The sequence below is a fragment of the Silurus meridionalis genome, chromosome 8 (assembly GCF_014805685.1).
Source record: "Silurus meridionalis isolate SWU-2019-XX chromosome 8, ASM1480568v1, whole genome shotgun sequence".
Taxonomy (NCBI): domain Eukaryota; kingdom Metazoa; phylum Chordata; class Actinopteri; order Siluriformes; family Siluridae; genus Silurus; species Silurus meridionalis.
Window position 1 is genome coordinate 23,954,430 of NC_060891.1, and position 21,588 is coordinate 23,976,017.

Below are 21,588 nucleotides of genomic sequence, written 5' to 3' on the forward strand. Positions count from 1 at the left end.
CTAAGAGACTCACACACTGATTTCATAAGCGCTCACACAATCTTCTAGCTTTGACTGATTCTCTTTTGCTCTGTTTTTTGTTTCGTTTTTTTTTTTTACTGTGAAAGAACAGGATATGAAGACCGGTCGTATCGCATGCTAATAGTCCTCTCTGAAGTGATAGCATCAGTGGGGGCAGAATGTCAGCGTCTACCACATCGATAAAGTCCCATATTACTCTTAAATTCAACTGCTTTAAGGGAACAGCTTTTTCTTTATTCCTTTGTGAGGAAAGTGCAATAGTTTGTTTTTTAATGTATTTCTTATAGATTTTAAGCTTTCATTTAATGACATTTGGTAGACACCCTTATTTGGAGTGACTTACACTGACCTCAGTGATACAACTGAGCAGCTTTGTGGTTAAGGGCCTTGTTCAGGGGCCCAGGAACGGCAGCTTGGTGTGGCTGGGATTTTAACTTATGACTTTCAGATCAAACTCCTTCAACACTAAGCGTCCATTATTCTATGAGTCTATTAATATTTCATTGTATTTTTTTTAAGAAATGCTTAATGGAAACCAATAGATAGTACTAGATGAATTGGATGGGTGACCACAGAATGTCCATTAAGTATAGTTCCATCATTGCTGAGGTTATCAGCCTTTCACTGATGGACACTTGAATGGAAAAGTGTTTATGGCTTAATCCATTGAAGCAAACTGTTTGTATGTATTGCAGTTGTGTGGCACTGATGAAGGTTAACGTGTTGTTTATGCTGTACATAAAAATGCCTAAATCTACTAAAAGCAGTGCTCGAATGGAGTCAAGACTTATGGGGGTCCCCAGTTGTGGTGTAATTTAGATATTTCTTACTAAAATAATCTCGTACGTCTATTTTTTTAACTTGTCATGGGGAGGTCCCTAACGCCTTATGAGGGGGTCCTGGATTCCCCCCGCCCTGAATCGAGCACTGCCTAAAAGTAATAAAATGACAAAGTATGTTTAACCCTTTAGTTCTGCCCAGCTGTGGTTATTTGTTACACCTTCAGTAAAAAAAATAGTACTATATAATACTCTACAGTTATGATTTAATTATTAAACTCAGTTTAAATACGATATATGTTTGCGATGCAATACTGCCCTCTTGTGGTATTATAGCATCATTGCATGTTCTTTACTGTGACGGTTATGTCGCAGACTGGAAAAAAAATCAAATTGACATTAATGAGAATAAATTCCACTCAGACAAGCGAATAATTGGCATTAAGCATACCAATGAACATTTTAGATGAAAACTGTATCCCAACTGATAATTTCCTTATGAGTGATTTGTCATTTGATCCTTGATCTGTATGTGTATGTGTGTAGCCACTACTGATGGTTCAGGTATGTTTGAACTATTTGCCTTTAGGGGGCGCGCTAACATACTCGACCATGTTTTTTTTCTTTAACGGTACTTTGAAGTCCCGGCTTCAGACTACAATAAAGTGAACAAATACAAACATAATTGTAATTAATCATTTGAAATAGAATTACATAAAACATGTATGTAGTTTTATTGATATATTTTCTACAAGAGTTCTCGATCATTCTTTTGAAAGGTGGCAATATTACCCCTATCCAGCCAAATGGTACAACCCGGAAGTGTGGCAGGGCAGGGCACGACAGGCGAGGGGCGGGAACAAAACGAACCAATCCTGATTGAGAAGGTGGGAACACGAACCAATAGTGATTGAGGAGGCGGGGCTTTTGCTTCCCTGGCGTTCTCTGGTTGTGCATTGTGGATTCAGTGCTCGGGGTGCAGTCATGGCGGACAGCGCCAGCGAAAGCGACACAGATGGAGCGGGGAGCAGCAGCTCGGCCACGCAGCTTTCCTTTTCAGCATCCACCACCAACACGGCCGCAGCCGCCGCACCGGGCACAGCCCGGGACGGCAAGCAGGGCGTTTTTATCTCGGCGTTCCGCCTGGAGGAGCTGACGAACCGACTGGCGTCCCTGCAGCAGGAGAACAAAGTGCTGAAGATCGAGCTGGAGACTCTGAGGCTTAAGTGCAAGTGTCTGCAGGAGGAGAACCGCGACCTCCGCAGGGCCAGTGTTACTATTGTGAGGCTCCTCAACAACCGAGTTTATACATATTTATTTATAATATATTTTTTTCTCTCGCACCTACAGCGCCATTTTGTTTGTATATATTAATCCCCATCACAGCTCGTACACCTAATAGCAAAAATAATAGTTTTATACTCTTACAAATGTCAGTCAGTTTATTACACGTTGAATTAAAAATTAGGATTAAAGATTAACATTCTTTAACACGTATTTCGCTCTAAACCATCATTCTGTTGTTAGCTTGTATATTAGCCTGCAACTCACATGTCATGAATTTCTCGCTTAAGAATATTTTCGCGTTATTTATTTTAATGAATATAATTAGTGTGGAATGTATTATGCGCTTAAAATGTGTTGTTATAAGTACGATTTGTACATATATTGACATTAATGGGGATTAGTTTTCTTGCTAGCGGGTTATGTTAGCTGTGGTAATACAACCCGGGTTGCCAGGTTTTGTAGATTTTTTACTGCGGGTTTGGAAACGACAAAGACTTGTGGTACGCAATACGGTTGCTACGTCCAGAACCTCCCAATCTGGCAACCGGTGTTGATTGTTATGGCCACATTGAATGAGAATGTATTCGAGAATAAATGGGAATGTCATGGTGAAATGATGATGTAATGTCTTTTGGGAGTATTTACACTCTTGAAGGAGTGTGGGAATTATGGTTTGAGTAGCTTGGCTGTGTAGATTTAGTGCAGTTTGGTTTAGGTATTGTATGTGTAGTAAGCCCTGTGTAGATGGGATTAGTTTGAGACAGGGAGGTGGAGATTGTAGTCAAACTCCATCAGGTTTGACAGATTGTATGTGCATGTGTCTGGAGAGCTTGTGCCGTGTTTGAACAGGATTAGAGCTCCCGATATGTTTACATTTATGGCATTTTGGCATTCAGAGCGACTTAGTTATCTCAGTTATACAGCTGTGGGTTTAAGAATCTTGCTCAAGGGCAAGGCTGATTTGGTGCAGGGATTTGAACCTATGACAACTGATCATGATGGATTAGAGGTCCAACTTCAAAGTAGATCAAATTACATAGATCAAAGTAGATACATTTCTGTGCTTTGTTCAGCAGATGGTTTTATGCATGGTGACAGAAAAGCTTCAAAAACACACCTTGCTTGTTCACTACATGTAGGTGAAGTCAGAATTGTTTGCAATTTCAATATAATTGCAATACATTTTTCTCAATTGCAACATCTTATCCAATTTCCTTATATGCCAAGCCTGGTGGTTATTAAGGCCTGGTACAATGCGATAATCAGAAAGTTTACAGACTAGCTCTGTTTACAAGAAAGCACTTTATTTATCTACATTTACACACTATCACCTTCAGAATAGTCCCCTTGCACTGCAGTACAGCATTTCTGCAACTTCTGGAATGTGTCCTGAAAGTCTTCTTTTTAAACGTGTCAAGCACCTCCATCGATTTGCCCTGGATCTCCGCACTGGTGTCAAAGCGGCGACCTTTGAGCTGGATCTTCAACTTCGGCAAGAGTGCGAAGTCCGTAGGAGCCAAATATGTCGAGTGGGTGTGAGATCATGTTATTTAGGGTGAAAAACTTGGCGATGGGGTGCGCACTTGGTCAGAATAGGGCCAGTTGCAAATCTTTTAATGTACACAGGATTATGTCTTTTGGAACATTGATTTATGAAGGTGGTGCTCCCTGTGACTGTGTGTGCAGCCTTTTGTTGCCATTTGTTGGTTTGTTACAAGAGTAGTCTTTGAAACTAGTACAAAGCACCTCTCGTGTTGGTGTAATTTTTTCCTCACTATCTAATTATGATGTCACATGCAAGCACTGGACCAGTCTACTAACGGATGAAGGTTTAAAAAACGCATTTCTTGCAAAATTTGTCTGTTTGTATGTAGCTTTATACAGGATGTCAGATTTAATCAGTGTTAAGATAATTATAGCTGCTGTAGTGTAAGCGAGAACAGAAACTTGCTTGCTGCAGTATTACTGGCAAAACATCAAACTCTAAATGGATGAATAAAATGACCTTTCTTTAATAGACTAAAAAGAAAAGGTTGAGTGGATTGAAATTTCATATAAGAAATGGTTTTATTGTTCCGTGCTGTATCTCTAATCCCGGTCCTGTGTGATTAATCATTTACTTGCAGTCAGAGAGACAAAAGGTACGTTATCAATAAGCATAAGTCATTTCCTGTCTACTCACACTAACGGGAAATTTTCTGTCCACAACACAAGTCTTATTTGTATTGTGTTTGAGTTCCTCTGTGGACCAGCAGTGAACCAGATTTAATGTTAAATGTTACCTGATAGTGTTACTGGTTTATTGTGGTTTAATGTTACATGTTATTAAGACCTCCAGAGTGCAGAGTATATTGTTTATTGGTGGTTTTGTGACACTTGATCATAAACGGAGCCGATCCTTAAACGTGAATGTTTAAAGCTTTTATATGAAGTGTTGGTATGTTATGCATATGTTCTGAAGCATCATATGTACAATAGCATTGAGACACCTAAATTTTCCAGCATGGATGGATGGATGGATAGATAGATAGATGGATAGATAGATTCTGAACTGTACTTTTGTAAGTAATTGATTAATGAAGTCACTCACTGTGAGCACAAGTTTTTTTTTTTGCGCAGTCTTGCGCTCTGGTTTTAAGCAGAGCTCCCCAGTGTGACCACACCTCTGAAGAGTCTCACTGAAGTGTTGGAGAGGGGGAAAGAAAGAAAGAGAGAGAGAGAGAGATTCAGTCCTTATGGTGCATAAAAATAAAATATAATCATGGTTATTACAAAGATGGTGGCATGCAGTTGTATAGAAGGTCTTTGGATTCTGTAGCATTGAATTTATTTGAACTATGACTATGCCCCTGTGAACAAAGCCAACTTCATGAAGATATGGTTTCATAGGTTGGAATGAGTTTAATATCTTCTGCTGTAGAGTTTAACCCTATTGATCACTTTTGGAGAGCTGACCTCACCCTAGGCCTCCTTACCTCTACTTTACTTTTACCCATGTGTCTGAATGAGCACCAGTCTCCACAAACACACTCAGAAATCTAGTGGAACATCTTTCCAGAAGTGTGGAGGATATTATAATGGGGACTAAGGGTGTATGTGGAAAGCATGTATGAATCATCAGGTCAGGTAACCACAAATGTTTGTCCATATAGTGTTTGGAAACTGTGCTCTAGAAATATTCCAATATAATAAAGATTATTGACTTTTGGTTGGATTGTAGATGATGCTGTGATGCAAATTAACAAAAATACAGAAACTCTACACAAATTTACAAACATGAATAAAAAATTAGACAGTGTTTTTCCCTTCCTTTCCCAAACCAGGTCATATTGATTTTTTTGTATTTATAGCAAAACCTTGCAGCATGAGTCAGTGAAGCCAAGCTCATTTTTATTGTTGCTGTGGTGTTTGTGTGCAGCAAGCCAGGGCAGAGCAAGAGGAGGAGTTCATCTCCAACACCTTGTTCAAGAAGATCCAGGCTCTACAAAAAGAGAAGGAGACGCTCGCCGTGAACTACGAGAAGGAGGAGGAGTTCCTTACTAACGATTTGTCCCGCAAACTCATGCAGGTAATTTAGCATTTTTTTAAAACTGATTTGAGCATCCGGTATTCCCATAATGTATGACAAGAATCCCTGAAGCTCGAACTGACTTGCATTCATGTTGTAATGTTCCACATTTTTTCACCTTTGGAGCAACTAAACGGATTAAATTAAATATTTTCCTAAAAAATCTACAAACAATGCCCCATAATAACAACGTGAAAGTGTGTTGCTAATTTATTACAAATAGAAAACACAAACACACAAGCTCTTTTCACACCAATTACGGCCTCAAGTCTTGAGTTTGATGCTACAAGCTTGCCGCACCTTTTTTGGGTCAGTTTCTCCCATTCTTTTTGGAGAACCCTTTTAAGATCCATCAGTTTGGATGGGGAGCACAGAGTCACTGTGTGCTTGGGGTCGTTGACCTGTTGGAAGACTAACCGACGCCCCAGTCTGAGGTCCAGAGTGCCCTGAAGCAGGTTTTCATCAAGGATGTCTCTGTATATCTTTCCCTCGAGTTCCTGCCACTGAAAAACATCTCCACAGAATGATGCTGCCACCACCATGCTTCACTGTGGCCTGGTAAAGAGCGGTGTCTGGTTTTCTCCAGACATGACGCTTTGCATTTAAGCCAGAGTTCATTCTTTGTTTCTCATGGTCTTGGAGTCCTCCAGGTACCTTTTAATCATGTCGAAACAACTGAATTTACCACAGGTGGACTCCAATCAAGTTGTAGAAACATCTCAAGGATTATCAGTAAAAACAAGATGCACCTGAGCTCAATTTTAAGTGTCATGGCAATGGCTGTGAGTACTTATTGGTTTTTATTTTCTCTGGTTTTAGATAAGCTGATTTTTTTTTTTCCATTTTTTTATACATGATTATACACTGACTAGGCGTAACTTTATGGCCACCGATCAGGTATTATATAACAAAACCTAATAATGTTCACTTGCTGCCTAATAAATCCCACCCACTAACAGGTGCCATGATAGAGATAATCAGTGTTATTCATTTCATCGGTCATAATGTTCTGCCTGATTTTTCATATTCAATCTCCGTCGATCTCGTCATTTGCTCGCGCTTAGCAAAGCCACTCCAAACGCTTGTTCCGAAAGCCGATCTCGTTCTGTTCTGCACTCTCTCGAGTTGATCTGATCCTCAGCTCTTGTGCAGCGCTACACTTTTCCTGCTTCTCCCTCAGTGACTCGTTATGAGTCACTAAATTTTCGTGCCTGGTGTTTTGGGCTCAGTTCTACCGAAAATGTAAATCTCTGTACAAACGGGGGCAAGTGCTGTGAGTTCGGAGCGAGTGAGTCAGACTTCATTCGAGCCGAGCGGATGACACGTGTTGTGGGGGAGGTGTGGGTGTTTTGGGGAAGGGTGGGTAATTGGAGAGTCCACTTGGCCTGTGGGTGTGTATGACTGAGGATTAGTTACCGAAGCTCTGCATGATGGATGAGTAACCGAAGGCCTGATGCACCATACGCTCCACACATTTCCATTATTGTCCATGTCTTAATTCCCTTTCCGTTTTATTTAATGTCACCGGAGCGCCACGTTGTGTCGACTCCTCTGGAAGCTTGCAGCTACTTTAAACATTACTCTGTCTCTGTAAACATGCGCCTGCTTTGTGAACGACTGCACGAGTCAAGCATGTGTTCTTTATCAGCCATTATCAAATTTTCCCAGTTCTTTCAGTAGTAATCAATAGATTTTCCAGCCAAGCAGCACATTCCAGACGGTCCAAAGTTTGCCAAAACAACGCGGCTTTGTCAAGGATCGTCTCTCTACTGAAGAGAATGCTGGGTATTTAAGTGGGATTGGTGAGTCATTATGGCCACCATATGTGGCTTGGGGTGTAGTGACACACTGTCTGGACCACAACTAGACCTTCTGTCCAAACAACACACGACCTGTTGGCATTATTTATTCAAGTGTTTTAAAAGGATTTGTCCTCACTGGAAGACTTAAATATTTTAGTTTGGAAATAAATAAATACGCCACTTGTGTGTTTCGAGTTCAAACGTGTGTCAGTCTATTTAAATGTTGATTGATGGTTTCCTACACAACCTGACGGTGGTAGTGTTCTCAAGTCAGCAATGATGCAGCGGCGCTTTAGTCTGTTTGGTTCTCTCTCTTCTTCACTTGTACATTCGGCTCAAATGGTGGATTTCATGCAGTCATCTCCAGCGCTTTCATCATGTTGTAGATCACTACTTGCATGTCTGCCAAAACTCAACAGAAGCTTGTCTCTGCAATGCGTCTTAAAGCTTTAAAACCAGTGTTCGTGTTTCTGCTACTTCTACAGTGGATTTTTTTTTTTTATATATATATATATATATATACAGTACGTCCTTTTCATCATGTTTGTTTTTGTCTGTTTGACAGGACCATACAAATTTGTGTATCTTGTATGTGAGCAGTTAAAATTTGGTGCTTTGAGTACAATTCTCTCATACTGACCACTGGATGTTCAACATGCACCTCATGGCAAAGACTCTCTGAGGATTTGAGTTAAAATTGCTGCTCTCCACTAAGAAATAAGGCATCTCACAAGAAGGGAGATCCTACATCCTGGCGAAAATTAAAATACTGTGCAAAAGTAAAATAGATAAAAAAAAAAATTTTTTTAATCGCAAGCAGCAATAACACCACCAACCATAACAGAGATTTGAAGGTCAGTCACATAAAAGAATATGAGCAGTTTTCTCTTTAGCGCTAAGAGAGAGGGGACGGCTCGGCAACTCCACTGCGACTCGCTCGGCAACTCGCTCGGCTGTCGGTAACAGAGATGTTTAAAAGACAATAATGCTACAGCAAGGACAGTAAGAAGCATAAAGAAATATAAGACAAAATAGTGGAATCATCAGCCGCTGTCTATTGTGGACGGCGAAGGGTTCCGGCGACTCGTCCTAGTTGGGTTCGCATTACACCAGTGGTTGGGGTGTGGCCCTCTAGTGGGGAATAAAGACATGACAGGTGGGCTGCAATGAACAGCAGGATTTGTATATATAAATTTTTTGTGTGCTATGATTTTCTCTATTAAAAAGAAAGTTCATACACTCAAAGCAACCACAAACAATAAGGTTATTAATCCAATTAAATTAAAACATCACTTAAGGTGACCAGCACCCAATTGGTCAGGACAGGGAGGCGCCTCTGTTTACCTCTTAATCATGTTTCTGTCGGTACAGACAGCCTCCATTTTTACTAGCATTCCTAGTTTCAAGACTCGGATTTGTCTGTGGCTTTAGGTGACCTATATGGAAGGGTGTGTTTGATTTGACTTTGAATAAAATAGCTGGCCAAAAAAACACTTTGCCTGTGTCCTGGATACAGTGCCACAAACCAAAGCTGGACAGAAAGGAAATGTCCGTTTTTGGGAGTTATTTTATTGCCTGCTTTTTTTGAGCATCGAAATCAAGTAGGAAGTGTAATGACGTTTTTTTCCTGTGTCTCTGCAGCTCCAGCACGAGAAGGCCGAGTTAGAGCAGCACTTGGAGCAGGAGCAGGAGTTTCAAGTGAACAAGCTGATGAAGAAGATCAAGAAGCTGGAGAATGACACCATCACCAAGCAGCTCACCTTAGAGCAGGTACCCCTGGGGCAACTATCTACAGGGTATTACTGTAACCACAAGGAAGGAATAAATCACTGCAGGGGTGTTCTGTAGGAAAATAACTAATAAGTACAGTGCCCTAAAATGTTTCTTTAATAGCGCAATGATGTGTTCTTCTAATACATTTATCTGTTTACTTTTTGTCCATTTATAGCTACATTTAATGTAATATAAAACAAGAGCAACTATGGGGTTAAGGGCCTTGTTTAGGGGCCCAGTGGTGGCAGCTTAGTGTGGCTGGGATTTGAACTCACGACCTTCGGATCCAAATCCAATTTTTTAACCACTAAGCAACTAGCTCGCATTTACTTTGTGGGTAATGTGTGTGTGTTCGTAGCTGCGGCGTGAGAAGATCGACCTGGAGAACACGCTGGAGCAGGAGCAGGAGGCGCTGGTCAACCGGCTTTGGAAGCGCATGGACAAGCTGGAAGCTGAGAAAAGGTGTGAATTTTATCCAGTAGTTGTGTTTATGAAGTGATAAGGTGGAAAAAGTTGTATGTTGGGTCATAATGTGTGAAGAGATCCTACACCTGTATTTTTCACTCTGTTTGTATTTGTAAGGACACACCCTCAAGCTATGATTGGTCACTCATGTGTTTAAGGGGTGAAATAAGCGAGCAGGGGTTCCAGGTGTTGTGTGTGTGTGTGTGTGTGTGTGTGTGATTTTTATTTTTATTTTTTACCTCCATGCTGTGTGTGTCAGGATTCTGCAGGAGAAGCTGGACCAGCCGGTGTCTGCCCCGCCATCCCCACGGGACATTTCCATGGAGATCGACTCGCCCGAGAACATGATGCGGCACATCCGCTTCCTGAAGAGTGAGGTGGAGAGGCTGAAGCGCAGCCTGCGCACGACTGAGCTCCAGCGTGAGTCTCTTTCTCTCTCTCTCTCTCTCTCTCTCTCTCTCGCACGTAAAAAGTCTAAATATCATAGTGCATTGCACTTCAGATCTTTAATTCCCTTCCATCTGTCTTTCATCAATCCATTGTTTCTTTCTCCTTTCATTTGTTTTTTTTACTTTTCCTTCTTTCACTACTTTTTTCCTAGATTAGTCTTTCCAACACATTTTTCTTCATTCCTCCTTTCATTCTGCTGCTTTCTTTCTTTCTTTCTTTCCATTTGATTCCACTTTCGTTCTTGTTTTTGATCTTTAACTTTCTCTTAGGCTTTGTCATTTCTTACTGGAATTCTTCCCTCTTTGCATCACACTTTCCTTAAATTAATTCACCGTTTTAATTCTCTGAATGAGTAATAGTGAATTAGTGGTTTCTTGCAACTCAGCCTTATGGCATTATAGTGCCGCCCCTCCCCTCTTCACTCCCCACCCTGCTGAGTGAATATGCTCTGAGCCACTAGAGGGCGCTCTCCATTTTTCCATCAAAAATCCATTGGAATTTTAAAGAATCTTTTCACAAATCTTAATCTCACTACAGAAGGTTACACGTTTGCATTGTTTGTATTATTGTGAATTTATAAACTCAAACAGCTTCTCGTTTTCAAACACTTCCCTCAGACACTGAGAAACGAGCACAGTACATCGAGGAGGAGCGCCAGATGCGGGAGGAGAACATGCGCCTGCAGAGGAAGCTGCAGCGCGAGATGGAGAGGAGAGAAGCTCTGTGCCGGCAGCTGAGTGAGAGCGAGAGCAGTTTGGAGATGGACGATGAGAGGTACAACCAGGCGAACTCTGACCGAGCTCTGATATACTGTAGCTTAATGTAACTGGACCTTTTGGATTGTGTATCTAACTTGGCAATTATCCAGGAGGCTTTTGAATTGAGCATCTGAGATTTCCTGAGTAGACACACCCAAAACTCTTATACATGATCTTATTGTTATTGAGTTCACTCGAGTTCATCTGCAAAAGAATGGTTCTGAAAATGTGTATTTTTTTTTTATTATTATTTAGTCAAAGTTACATGTTTTCTCAGTGTTTTTCTTTGTTTTGTTATATGTCTATCTATCCATTGATCAATCTATGTGGTGGTCTCAAAAAGTTTCTTTACAAGAAAGTATTTTATTTATCTACGTTTTCACAAAATCACCTTCAAAATACTCCCCTGGCACAGCAATACAGTGCTTCCAGCGTTCCTGTCACTTCTGAAATGTGTCCTGGAAGTCTTTTTTTCGAAGCTTGTCAAGCATCATCTGCGATTTATGCTGGATCTCCACAATGGTGTCAAAAATGGCGATCTTCTAGCTTCTTCATTGCCTGGAAGAAGAGCCGAATCAGCAAGTAGGGTGGGTGTGGAAGTGAGATCATGTGGATTGTTCTCCGATGATCACCATGCACAAGTTGCTGAATAGTTTCGACATTTAAGGGCGGGGTTGAGCTTGTCGAAGGTCGTCCTTGTCTCTCGTCATCCTCCAGTGATGTTCTTTTGCTCTTGAAGAGCACGCGCATTCAAAACACCTCGAACGACTCGTTGCAGCATCGTAGTATGTCAAACGGATGTCACGTCAAAGCACTCTGGCAGATTTGCCCAGTTTCATTCCGCATTTCACGTTTGTTTTAATTTGCTGTCCATGATGAAATCGCAGACGTGGTAACACGTGTGTGGTTGTCTTGCTTTCTTTCTTGGTATCTGTGTTGCTCTTTGTCTCTTTCTTGGTTTCTTTCTCTCTCTGTGTCTCTGTCTTTGTCTCTTTCTCTTTGGAGATAAATCTTTGTTGTTTTCTGTTTCCTTTGTTTTCTTTCTCATTGTCTGTTTAACTCTGTCTTTTTCGGTCTTGTAGGTATTTCAATGAGATGTCTGCTCAAGGCTTGAGAGCTCGTACCGTGTCCAGTCCGACCCCCTACACCCCCTCCCCCTCCTCCAGCCGCCCCATCTCACCAGGTACATAACCATGGCAACACAGCATTTCGCACCCTATCACAGAACGTGCATTGTGAAATGTAGGATCAGCCATGCATTCATATTAGAATGGGGAAAAATTTCAAAAACGTTTATAGATTTTGTCTTTTTTTGCAACTTATGTTTCAATAAGTGACATCTGGTCTTTCATGGTGTTGCAGGTTTGTCATACGCCAGTCACACGGTGGGTTTCACACCTCCGGCCACACTGAGCCGACCCCCACATGCACACTACACACCCCCAGGACTGCACATCCATCCAGGACCCTCTCATGGAGTGCAGGTACGTGCACACGCACACAAAACATCAGGTTTCAGTACACACTTATTTCTCCGGTGTGTTACCATCTCCCCAGATGGTCTTTTTTCCTCTTCCCCGTCTCCTTTTTAAATGCCTTTAACAAGTCCTGGATTAAAGGGAACCTGTAGGGACTAAGTGGTTGCTAAGAGATTGTTGCTTTGGTGACATGGTGTGTGGGCCTTTTTTTTTATTTATGATGATAAATTCCTCCTGCGCAGATGAACAAGTCAACTTCAGCCCAATACTTTGACTTGTTTATTTTTTTGTTATTCATTCGTAACATTCTGTCGGCCTACACACACACACGTGTGCCCATGACAGCGTGTAGTGATGCCCACCGGATTTGCAAAATGCTGTAATAATAAAAAATGGGTATCGCTTATAAAAGTATTATATAATAACAGTTATGCAAATTATATATTTCAAGTTTCAATGAACGCACATTTCTTGTGTAGATGCTCGTACACAAAATAACTCATTTATTAGGCTCAAATATTTAGTGATTTTGTGTCGTATGCAGGAGCTGAATGAGAGGTGTATATACAGATAAAGGGTGTATGTATAGCACATGGTCTCCTTTACCATGGTTCAATTTTTAGATCTTGCGATATGACAAAATGTAGCAATGTATGCTTTGCCCTCCGCACACGAATCGGTGCTCATTCACGTGTTCACAGCCACATACATATATACTGTATTTTATACAGTACGGTCCTGCAAATTGTTTTACAAAAAAGTTACTATTTACTAAAAATAAATTTTTTACAATTTACAGTACACTACCCCATACAGATTAGAGTTCGACCAATTCATTGGTTTTGCCAATTAATAGGCACCGATAGTTAATTGCGGGAAATACTGCCTAAAATCCATACCGAGGTTTTTTCATGTTGCCATAGCGGCTAAGAAGGCCCGCCGTCATTATACAGTACAAGAGCACCCTCTAGAGGTGCATCACTGACACAACGTGTTGTCTTTTTTTTTATTCCTTTTTAGATGTAACTATTTATTTGGAGTGTTATTTTTTTGTTTTCATGTGTTTTTTTTTTTTTGTTTGTTTGTTTTTTTTTTTTTATATATATATATATATAATTAATATATTTATTTAATTGAGCGTGTTTTTATGAATCATTACTGTTTTTGTTTTTTTGTAACAAAGTTAAGTACTATTTTTACATGGTGTTATTTCTTTTTTCAATGCCATATCCATTTTAAAACTATCAGTGGATTAATTTGCCATTTCGCTAATACGATCCAGCCTAGCTATCGGTAAAATCCTCTGTCGACTTCTAGTGATTATCACCATTCTTACGATATTTTTAAGTTACAATGGGGTAATAAGTTTGCAACTCCATCATAAGTTGGGGACTACCTGTAGTTTCCTGAGTGTACTTTGGTCTCAAAGACATTTGTGCAGAGGTAAATATGAGTAAATAATTAAGCCTAAATCTGAACATCGAAGGTGTATCTGGTCACAATAAGGTCACTTATCAGTGGTACGTTCCAGTGCATTTGAGCTTGATTACCCTTCCTTCTCTTCACAGAGGCCGTCTCCTCGGAGAAGCAGCAGTCCTGATAAGTTTAAGCGCCCGACGCCTCCTCCTTCCCCGAACACACACTCCGGGTTGCAGCAGCCTCCTCCTCCACCCCCACCAGGGCAGACAGCGACTCCGTCCGGCTCCTCGCACCATCCCGCTCAGCCTTAACGCACGGACGACAAGGTGCAAGGCTACAACCCACAGCGACTCAACAATCTGCAAAGAGAACCAGTTGGACTGGGAAGTTTTAGCTAGACAGGTTTTTGCGTCGGGAACGGACAGAACGATGACCACGTCTCCAATCGTGTCATTTTTGTTTTTTTGATTTGGAATGATTGAGCGAATTTTTTTAGGTTGCTTCTGGCACTGATTCTTGTTTTTCTCCGCTTGCTTAAACAAACAGTGAGTTAAATTCAAGAAATAAATTCAGCTATTCAAAGAACATGAATATTTCACCTGGAACAAAATGTTGTAATATGGTAATATGTTGATTTTGATACCACAGCGACTAAAAGAAATTGGGAAAAGTGTGATAGTGGTGTTTAGGAACGAGGAACTGGTTAGATAGCACAGCTGATGATGCAGGTGAAGCCTAGTGCTAGGTTTTTTTTTTTTTTTTTAAGTGGTGTTTGTGTTTTGTGTGTGTACAAAGTTGTGTGCAGAAAGTAAAGACAGGGAAGACATGAGACTTTAAACAGCACTTGTTGCCTATTTGCATGTGTACATAACGAGTGCAGTGTGTGTAATGTGTAGTGTGTGTGTGCGTGTGTGCGCCTGCTGGTTTGTTTGGATTAGGCTGATCTGAGGCCAGGTTTGCACCCTGAATGACATACTTTCTGCAGCTACTTTATCACTTAGCAATGCATTTTTTTTAAGGCTTAACTAGCATTGGTTACATCTGGATTTAAAAACTAAACACTCCAGCATTTTACACAAAATGTTCTGATCTGTAATTTACACAACAATTGTTTTTTCTTATTTTTTCTTTTTTTAAGTAAAGAAGTGCTTTTTTCTGTACATCAGTTGGGTTTCTCTCTACAGAGGTGGAAAATATTCTAAATTATGTCTTGGTTAAACTCAAACATTTTAAATCCTCAAAAACTGCTGCATCCTAAGTTACTCTGGGTTTGCCAGAATCCTGGCAATGCAGCAGCTGTGTGTAACTGGGAGCCAATTGGGCAAATTTTCTCATTAATCTCCTTCCTGTCAATCCCAGCAGAGGTAAACATTTGTGTCTTTTTGCCAGATTGTTTTAAGCTGCCTTTAGATTCAGCATGGACAGCAACTCAGAAAAATGCCGCTTCCTTTATTCACCTGGCTTACGTAGGCAGGTGTGTGTGTGTGTGTGTGTGTGTGTGTGTGTGTGTGTGTGTGTGTGTGTGTGTGTGTGTGTGTGTGTGTAGGGGGTTGTCTTGCTCTGGTTGTCTACCTGGCAACTATGGGGAAAAGAAAAAAAAAAGAAATCTGTTTGTTTCCAGATGCTGGCACAGAACTCACTATTATATGTAATTATAGCTCGTGATCTGAATTTAGAAGGGTACTTCCATTTTGAATCTGTTGATTGTGTCTGCTACTAGATTTATTTTTTCTGATGATGACCATCTGTAGTCCCTCCCCCCTCCAGAGATCTGTTCTTAGTTCAGTATCTCTCTATATTTGACCTTTTAAGATAACCGTTAATACTGGTCTCAGATCAGCGAGCAGAAATCAGCAGAGCAGAGTGCCAACTGCCTTGACCAGAAATGTCACTGTCACAAGTAAATGTACCATCAGAAACAGGTGAGAGATGAGGTACTGTTGAACAAATGACACAATTAACACAATTAAACGCTTGTACAAAATCTCCTCTGATCCTTCTCAGTTTGTCCAGCTCGTGCATTTCCTGTTTTGTGCATCACACTGTTATATACTGTTATATATGTTAAATAGGATTTCAGGGTTGAACCACAGTCTTCTGACAAGAAAGAGAAAGCTTCATTAGGACTAAGGGGGCTAATAATTTAGACCTAGAGGTCTTTTATTAATGCAGTGTGTTCTGTAAGACAATTAAGTTTTTTATAATGCAAACTCACAGCAGGAGACTATTGGAGTAAACTGAGAAGCTTCCTGATTGGTTAATTTAGGTGCTGAAATGGCAATTTTTTTCTAAAGATAGCAAGACGGGAAACAAGAAGTTGAATCAATTATATATTCATGTTAGTAAAATATAGATGCCTTTAAGAAAAGCCGGTCTGAGCGTCTAAGTCAAAGTGTAAGAAATAAAACAGTATATAAACAATTTGGAGAAATATTTGTGGACACCTGACCTTAAGATTATGTGCTTTTTGAACATCCTGTTCTATATTTGGTTCCTGTTTGCTATTATAAAATCCTCCATTCTTCATCACATGCATGACTTTACATGATGTAGGACATGTAGCAAAATGCTTATTACACCTGTTCTATACGTATGTTCAGGATAAAAAGGATCAGAATTAAAAAGCTAATAAATGAAAATAAAATTAAGGAAAAGAAGTTATAATAAAATTAACTTTAAAATGAAACAGAATTACACATGCAGTACATGGAAGTCTTTTACTTTTGCACTGTTGATAAAACAAACAGTTGGATTTTTTTATTTTTTTTTAATGTTACCTGTGATCGTGCTGTAGTACAAAATGTGCAATTGTAATATGTTGTGTAAAAGTAAGGCTGTCAAAACTGACGTTCCCGCACATTCATTTTAACATCGTTTATTTTATTAATGAATTAATAAAATTAAAAACTTGAAATATAAAAAAGTCAAAATTAAAACCTTCGACGCAACACAATTAAAAAATGTAAATATAAAAGTCAAAATTAAAACCTTCATCGCAACACATTTATTTATGACGTCCCTTCGTTACTCATTTTTTTGAATGTTTGGTTTCACTAATGGTAAACATACGTTTGCATAAACATCCATATTTGTACATGTTTATTAAGGTATTAAAAGCTTAGTATTAATTTAAGGTAATTTTATGACGAGGTAATGTGTGATTAGGGTGCAATTAATTATGAATTTAGTCATGACAATCATGAGAGTAATCACAATTCTATAATTCAATATTTTAATTGGTTGACAGCCCCAAAAATATAAACAAAATAAATGTAAAAATAATAATTTTATATATATATATATATATATATATCATCTTCTGCAGCTTTATCTTGGCCTCCTAGTGCTGAAGTTAAACAGTTTCTTTTGCATGCATCATTAAGCTCTCCATTTCCAGGTTCGATCCTGAGCTTCATTTCCTGTCTGGGTATAGAGTTGCACCTCTGTCTGTGTTCTCCATTTTCTCCACTTTTCTTTGACAAGAAGTGGAAGCTTAATGTTTGAAACTTTGGTCTACTAATTGGAAGATCGGAGGTTTAAGCCCCAGCATCGGCGGGTTGCCACTGTTGGGTTCTTGAGTAAGTTCCTCGATCATGGCTGACACTGCATACTGACTCCAACTTCCTAACAAGCTGGAATATGCAAAGAAAGAATTTCACTGTTCTGTAATATACATGTGACAAGGAAAATTCTCTTTCCTTTTCCACCATCTCCTATAAGCTTCTAGATCAGGGGTCACCAACATGGTGCCCGCAAGGACCACATGAGTCTCCCGCGGGCCTTTTTTAAAAAATAGCTCACCATAACGCCACTTCCCAGTGAGCTGCATCTGTTTCCTAACTTGTTAAATCATTGTTAATAATTATTGTGAGAAATCATTAACATGATCAGTGTCTTCACATAGATGAATATCATTAATTATTAATAATAACATATAATAACATATAATTAAAGGTAAACTGAGCAAATTTGTTATTTTAGAAGTGTGTATCTAACTGGTAGCCCTTCACATTAATCAGTATCCAAGAAGTAGTTCTCAGTTTCAAAAAGGTTGGTGACCCCTGTTCTAGATTGTATTGGCTCTGACAAATTATTCAGAAGCAGTGGCACCCGTCAGGGCCGGCAAGGCCTTTTCTGCTTCCAGAATCACTGACTTATGTTTTTATATATTTTTGGCCATGAATATGTTTAAAAGTATTCCCAATCGTTTATTCTCTTTATTTCATAGCTTTTCATGATGTAAGGTTCAGTTAGAGTTTCTATCCAATCAGATTTCAGCCATTACATCATGTATTGCTATAAGTCCAGCACTGTGAGAACTATAGGCTTTATTACCGTAAACTCTGTTTCTATGTTTCCCACTCCAAGGCCCCCTTGCAAGCTGCAAACGTCAGCATTTTCATGTCCTTTGATCGGATGGTCAGAGAGCACGCTAGTCAAGAGTTCGCAACCCACATCCGTCACAAACTAAACAAGCTCAAATATAATGGTGTGGATTTAATATCTGTTTTTTTTATTGCTTAACGGCTGATGGAGGAGAAGCAATTTCTTTGTTCGCAGATACACTTACGAGACGGACCTTTCGAGAAAAGCTGGACATCGTGAAGAAAGGTCGGGTTCAGTTCAAAAACAGTTCAATACAGTTGTTACGCTTTTTCACAAAAAAGCATTTCATGAGGTTAATATTGATGCATCTGCTAGAGATGTGGGTGGCAAAGCTGTGGCTGCAGTGAAAGGTGACTTGATGAATTGTGCTTATTGAGTTTCTTGCTATTCATTCCCACTGGATGAGATTACCGTCTGTGATGCAGCGCTCTGTTATACTGCGTTCCTCTATAATATTAATGGTTTCTATAGCAGTGACGTCTTAATAGCGGTATTAAGAGGTGAATTGAGTCAGGAAGAGCACCACTGAAGGCCTGGATGTGAAATGCATAACCTGTTACTGCTCAGAGGTATGATTTACTGCAGGGGTCTCCAATCCTTTCCAGAAAGGGCCAGTGTGGGTGCAGGTTTTTATTCTAACCAAGCAAGTCCACACCACATTCTACCTGTTCAAATCTAATGATCTTCATTTTCAATGACTATCAGGTGTGACCATTGATTGGTTGGAATGAAAACCTGCACCCACACTGGCTCTTTCTGGAAAAGATTGGAGACCCCTGATTTAGTTTAGTTTAGTTTAGTTTGTGATCTTGATGCAAGTCAAATGTGCTTTACCATGTCCAGCACTCAATTCAAGATTTTTTACAAACATAGTTACATACAGAATACAAGTTGCAGTAAAATCTGATCGGCTGTTTGGAAATGTGTGCATTTGATAAAAAGGATTATAAATATAAAATAGGAGAAAAGAAAATAAGATGAGATATGAAAGAAATTGCTTCACACAGTGTTTCTGCTACATAAACCTATTTAAAGATATGCATGTGGATTCATTTAAAAAACATTTATATGGTTTAAAAGGGTGATGGAGGTTGTTTTCCTTTAAATTAAATATGATCCATTTGCTCCTTTTGTCTCTATCTTCCTTCAATACTTCAAGATACTATAATGTTGAGGATGCACTATATGGCCAAATGTTTGTGGACACCAGACCATCATACAAGCCTGTGTAGTTCCTCATCAAACTGATCCCACAAAGTTGAATTGTACAGGAGGTCTTTATAAGTTGTAACAGTACACTTACATGTTTTCTTTATAGAGAATACAGTGTAACATTTCAATTCTTCACAACAACACGTTTACTGCTCATACATGTTTCAGAATATACCACCTCGCTAATCGTGTATAAATAAGGTGTTGAATATAATCTGCGGTATCTATAAAATGGTCATCCAATCACGTCCCTCGCCCAGGAGCCGTGCTGTGTTGCCCTCTTAGACGACCTCTACTGCTTTTCTCACAGAGCTCAGTCCTCTTCAGTCAACGAGCCAAACATCCTCTTCCCACCTAGTTTCACACACACACACACACACACACACACACACACACACACACACACACACACACACACACACACTTACTCTCACTCCTTGAGCTGTGTATTAATCCCCTCCTGTAGCTCTGGTCATTAAGCAGCTCTGAGAACTTTTCGCCTCACCTGGTTCTGTCCGGTTTAAACCCGTCCTGACTGGGACGAGGCTGTGGAGGGAGTAAATGCTTTCTTGCAAAGATTGATGTAGTGTTGTGTGTCTCTGTGTGTGTGTCTGTTTGTGTGTGTCTGTGTGAATGTTAGTGAGAAATATTTTGAGACAAGGGTGGTTCATCCCTCCTGAGAGATATACGGCTGAGAATGGGTGTGTTTGTGATAAGGAGGAGTGAATGAGCCTGTGTGTGTGTGTGTGTGTGTGTGTGTGTGTGTGTGTGTGTGTGTGTGTGTGTGTGTGTGTGTGTTTTGTTAACCCGGGATATCCTCATCCTCTGGAACCTGAGATTGGTAAGCACATCTTGTCTTGAGAAACAGAAGCTTCATGCTGACAGAGGGAAATAACAATGCAGGGTGGGTGATTTAAATTGACGCCCACTAGTGTGGTGTGTGTGTGTGTGTGTGTGTGTGTGTGTGTGTGTGTGTGTGTGTGTGTGTGTGTGTGTGTGTGGCCTCCAAGATGCGTCTGAAAAAAAAAGTTAAAGTTCACAAAATGTTCCTGAATGCTTTGGATTTGAACCTCAATATTGGACTAATCTAATTTCACAGGGTTTCTACTATAGGACAGTGCTTATAGTTGATTATTTTCATACGTAGGGATTAAATATAAAGTATTATTTTACTCCTCTACTCCCTTATATGGCAAAAAAAAAGAAAACAACATGCATGCCTTAATTTAATAACAAACATTTATACACTTTGGATCCAAAGGTCATAAGTTTAAATCCCAACCACAATAAGCTGCCAAACCTGGAACAAAGTTCTTATTCATGGATAGAGACTCAAAGTACTTTTGTACGTCACTCTGAAAAAGGGTGTCTGATAGATAAGATTAGATTCAACTTTATTGTCATTGTGCAAGGTACATGTACAGAGCCAATGAAATGCAGTTAGCATCTAACCAGAAGTGCATAAGTGGCCTAATTATAATAAATAAATAGCAGTGGTTAAATAAGGGTATGGGGTCCATATATAGAGGGATGAGGGTGAATAATGTACAGAAGGTGCAGTAGGTAATAATATAAAGAAATATACAATATACTGTGCACAGATTGTGCATAGATGTCTGGAGATGACATGCTCACATGACATGATATAGTTATGTACAAATATAAATGTTATACTTATTATATTAAATAAGAATGTGCATGCACGTGTTTTTGAAGGGTTTTTTACACAACAGCGTTGCCGCGATTTGTTTGATGAAGGCATGCTATAAAAATACATACAGTACATGTTTATCTGTCAGGACTCCACCTGCCACGCCCCCTTCGGCCCCCTTCGGCGTGTCAGGTGCTTTCTCAGCCGCTTTCTCTGAAGATCCGCTTCAATCGCGCACATATGGTGCTCGTTTAGCATCATCACCAGCTCCTATTTAAACTTCCACACTCTCACTGTCCGTTATTGTTGGTATATGTTGGTTCACGGCGGTCGTTGTTATCGCGCATGCGTATCCCGGTACGTGCCTTCCCACCGGCACTCTCTCAACGGCTGCTCTTTTCTTCCCAAAGCGCACCGCGATTCCCCGATCCTGCCGGTGTTCATTCTATGCTTTGCTGCTCATCCCAAGTTCCGCGCCTCCGTTCATCGCATAACATTTAACAACAAAAGGCATATGTGCACTAACTAACAGCAGAGAT

At 39.9% G+C, this 21,588-nt stretch overlaps 1 protein-coding gene across 1 annotated transcript; it reads left to right on the top strand.

The window, feature by feature from the left end:
* The first annotated feature begins 1,671 nt into the window (after positions 1 to 1,671).
* On the top strand, positions 1,672 to 15,784 carry ccdc6a (coiled-coil domain containing 6a). Its single transcript, XM_046855230.1, has 9 exons — positions 1,672 to 2,081; positions 5,506 to 5,655; positions 9,099 to 9,227; positions 9,589 to 9,692; positions 9,955 to 10,115; positions 10,763 to 10,919; positions 11,986 to 12,086; positions 12,266 to 12,387; positions 13,950 to 15,784. The coding sequence occupies exons 1-9, from the start codon at positions 1,785 to 1,787 to the stop codon at positions 14,109 to 14,111; spliced, it is 1,383 nt and encodes a 460-aa protein (XP_046711186.1). The 5' UTR covers positions 1,672 to 1,784; the 3' UTR covers positions 14,112 to 15,784.
* Positions 15,785 to 21,588: the final 5,804 nt, after the last annotated feature.

Excerpts from the sequence above, each read along its gene's own strand:
- ccdc6a (XM_046855230.1), top strand. The coding sequence starts at position 1,785 with ATGGCGGACAGCGCCAGCGAAAGCGACACAGATGGAGCGGGGAGCAGC. Across the intron at positions 10,116-10,762 it reads GCGCACGACTGAGCTCCAGC|ACACTGAGAAACGAGCACAG; the intron begins GTGAGTCTCTTT and ends CACTTCCCTCAG. Across the intron at positions 12,388-13,949 it reads GACCCTCTCATGGAGTGCAG|AGGCCGTCTCCTCGGAGAAG; the intron begins GTACGTGCACAC and ends TTCTCTTCACAG.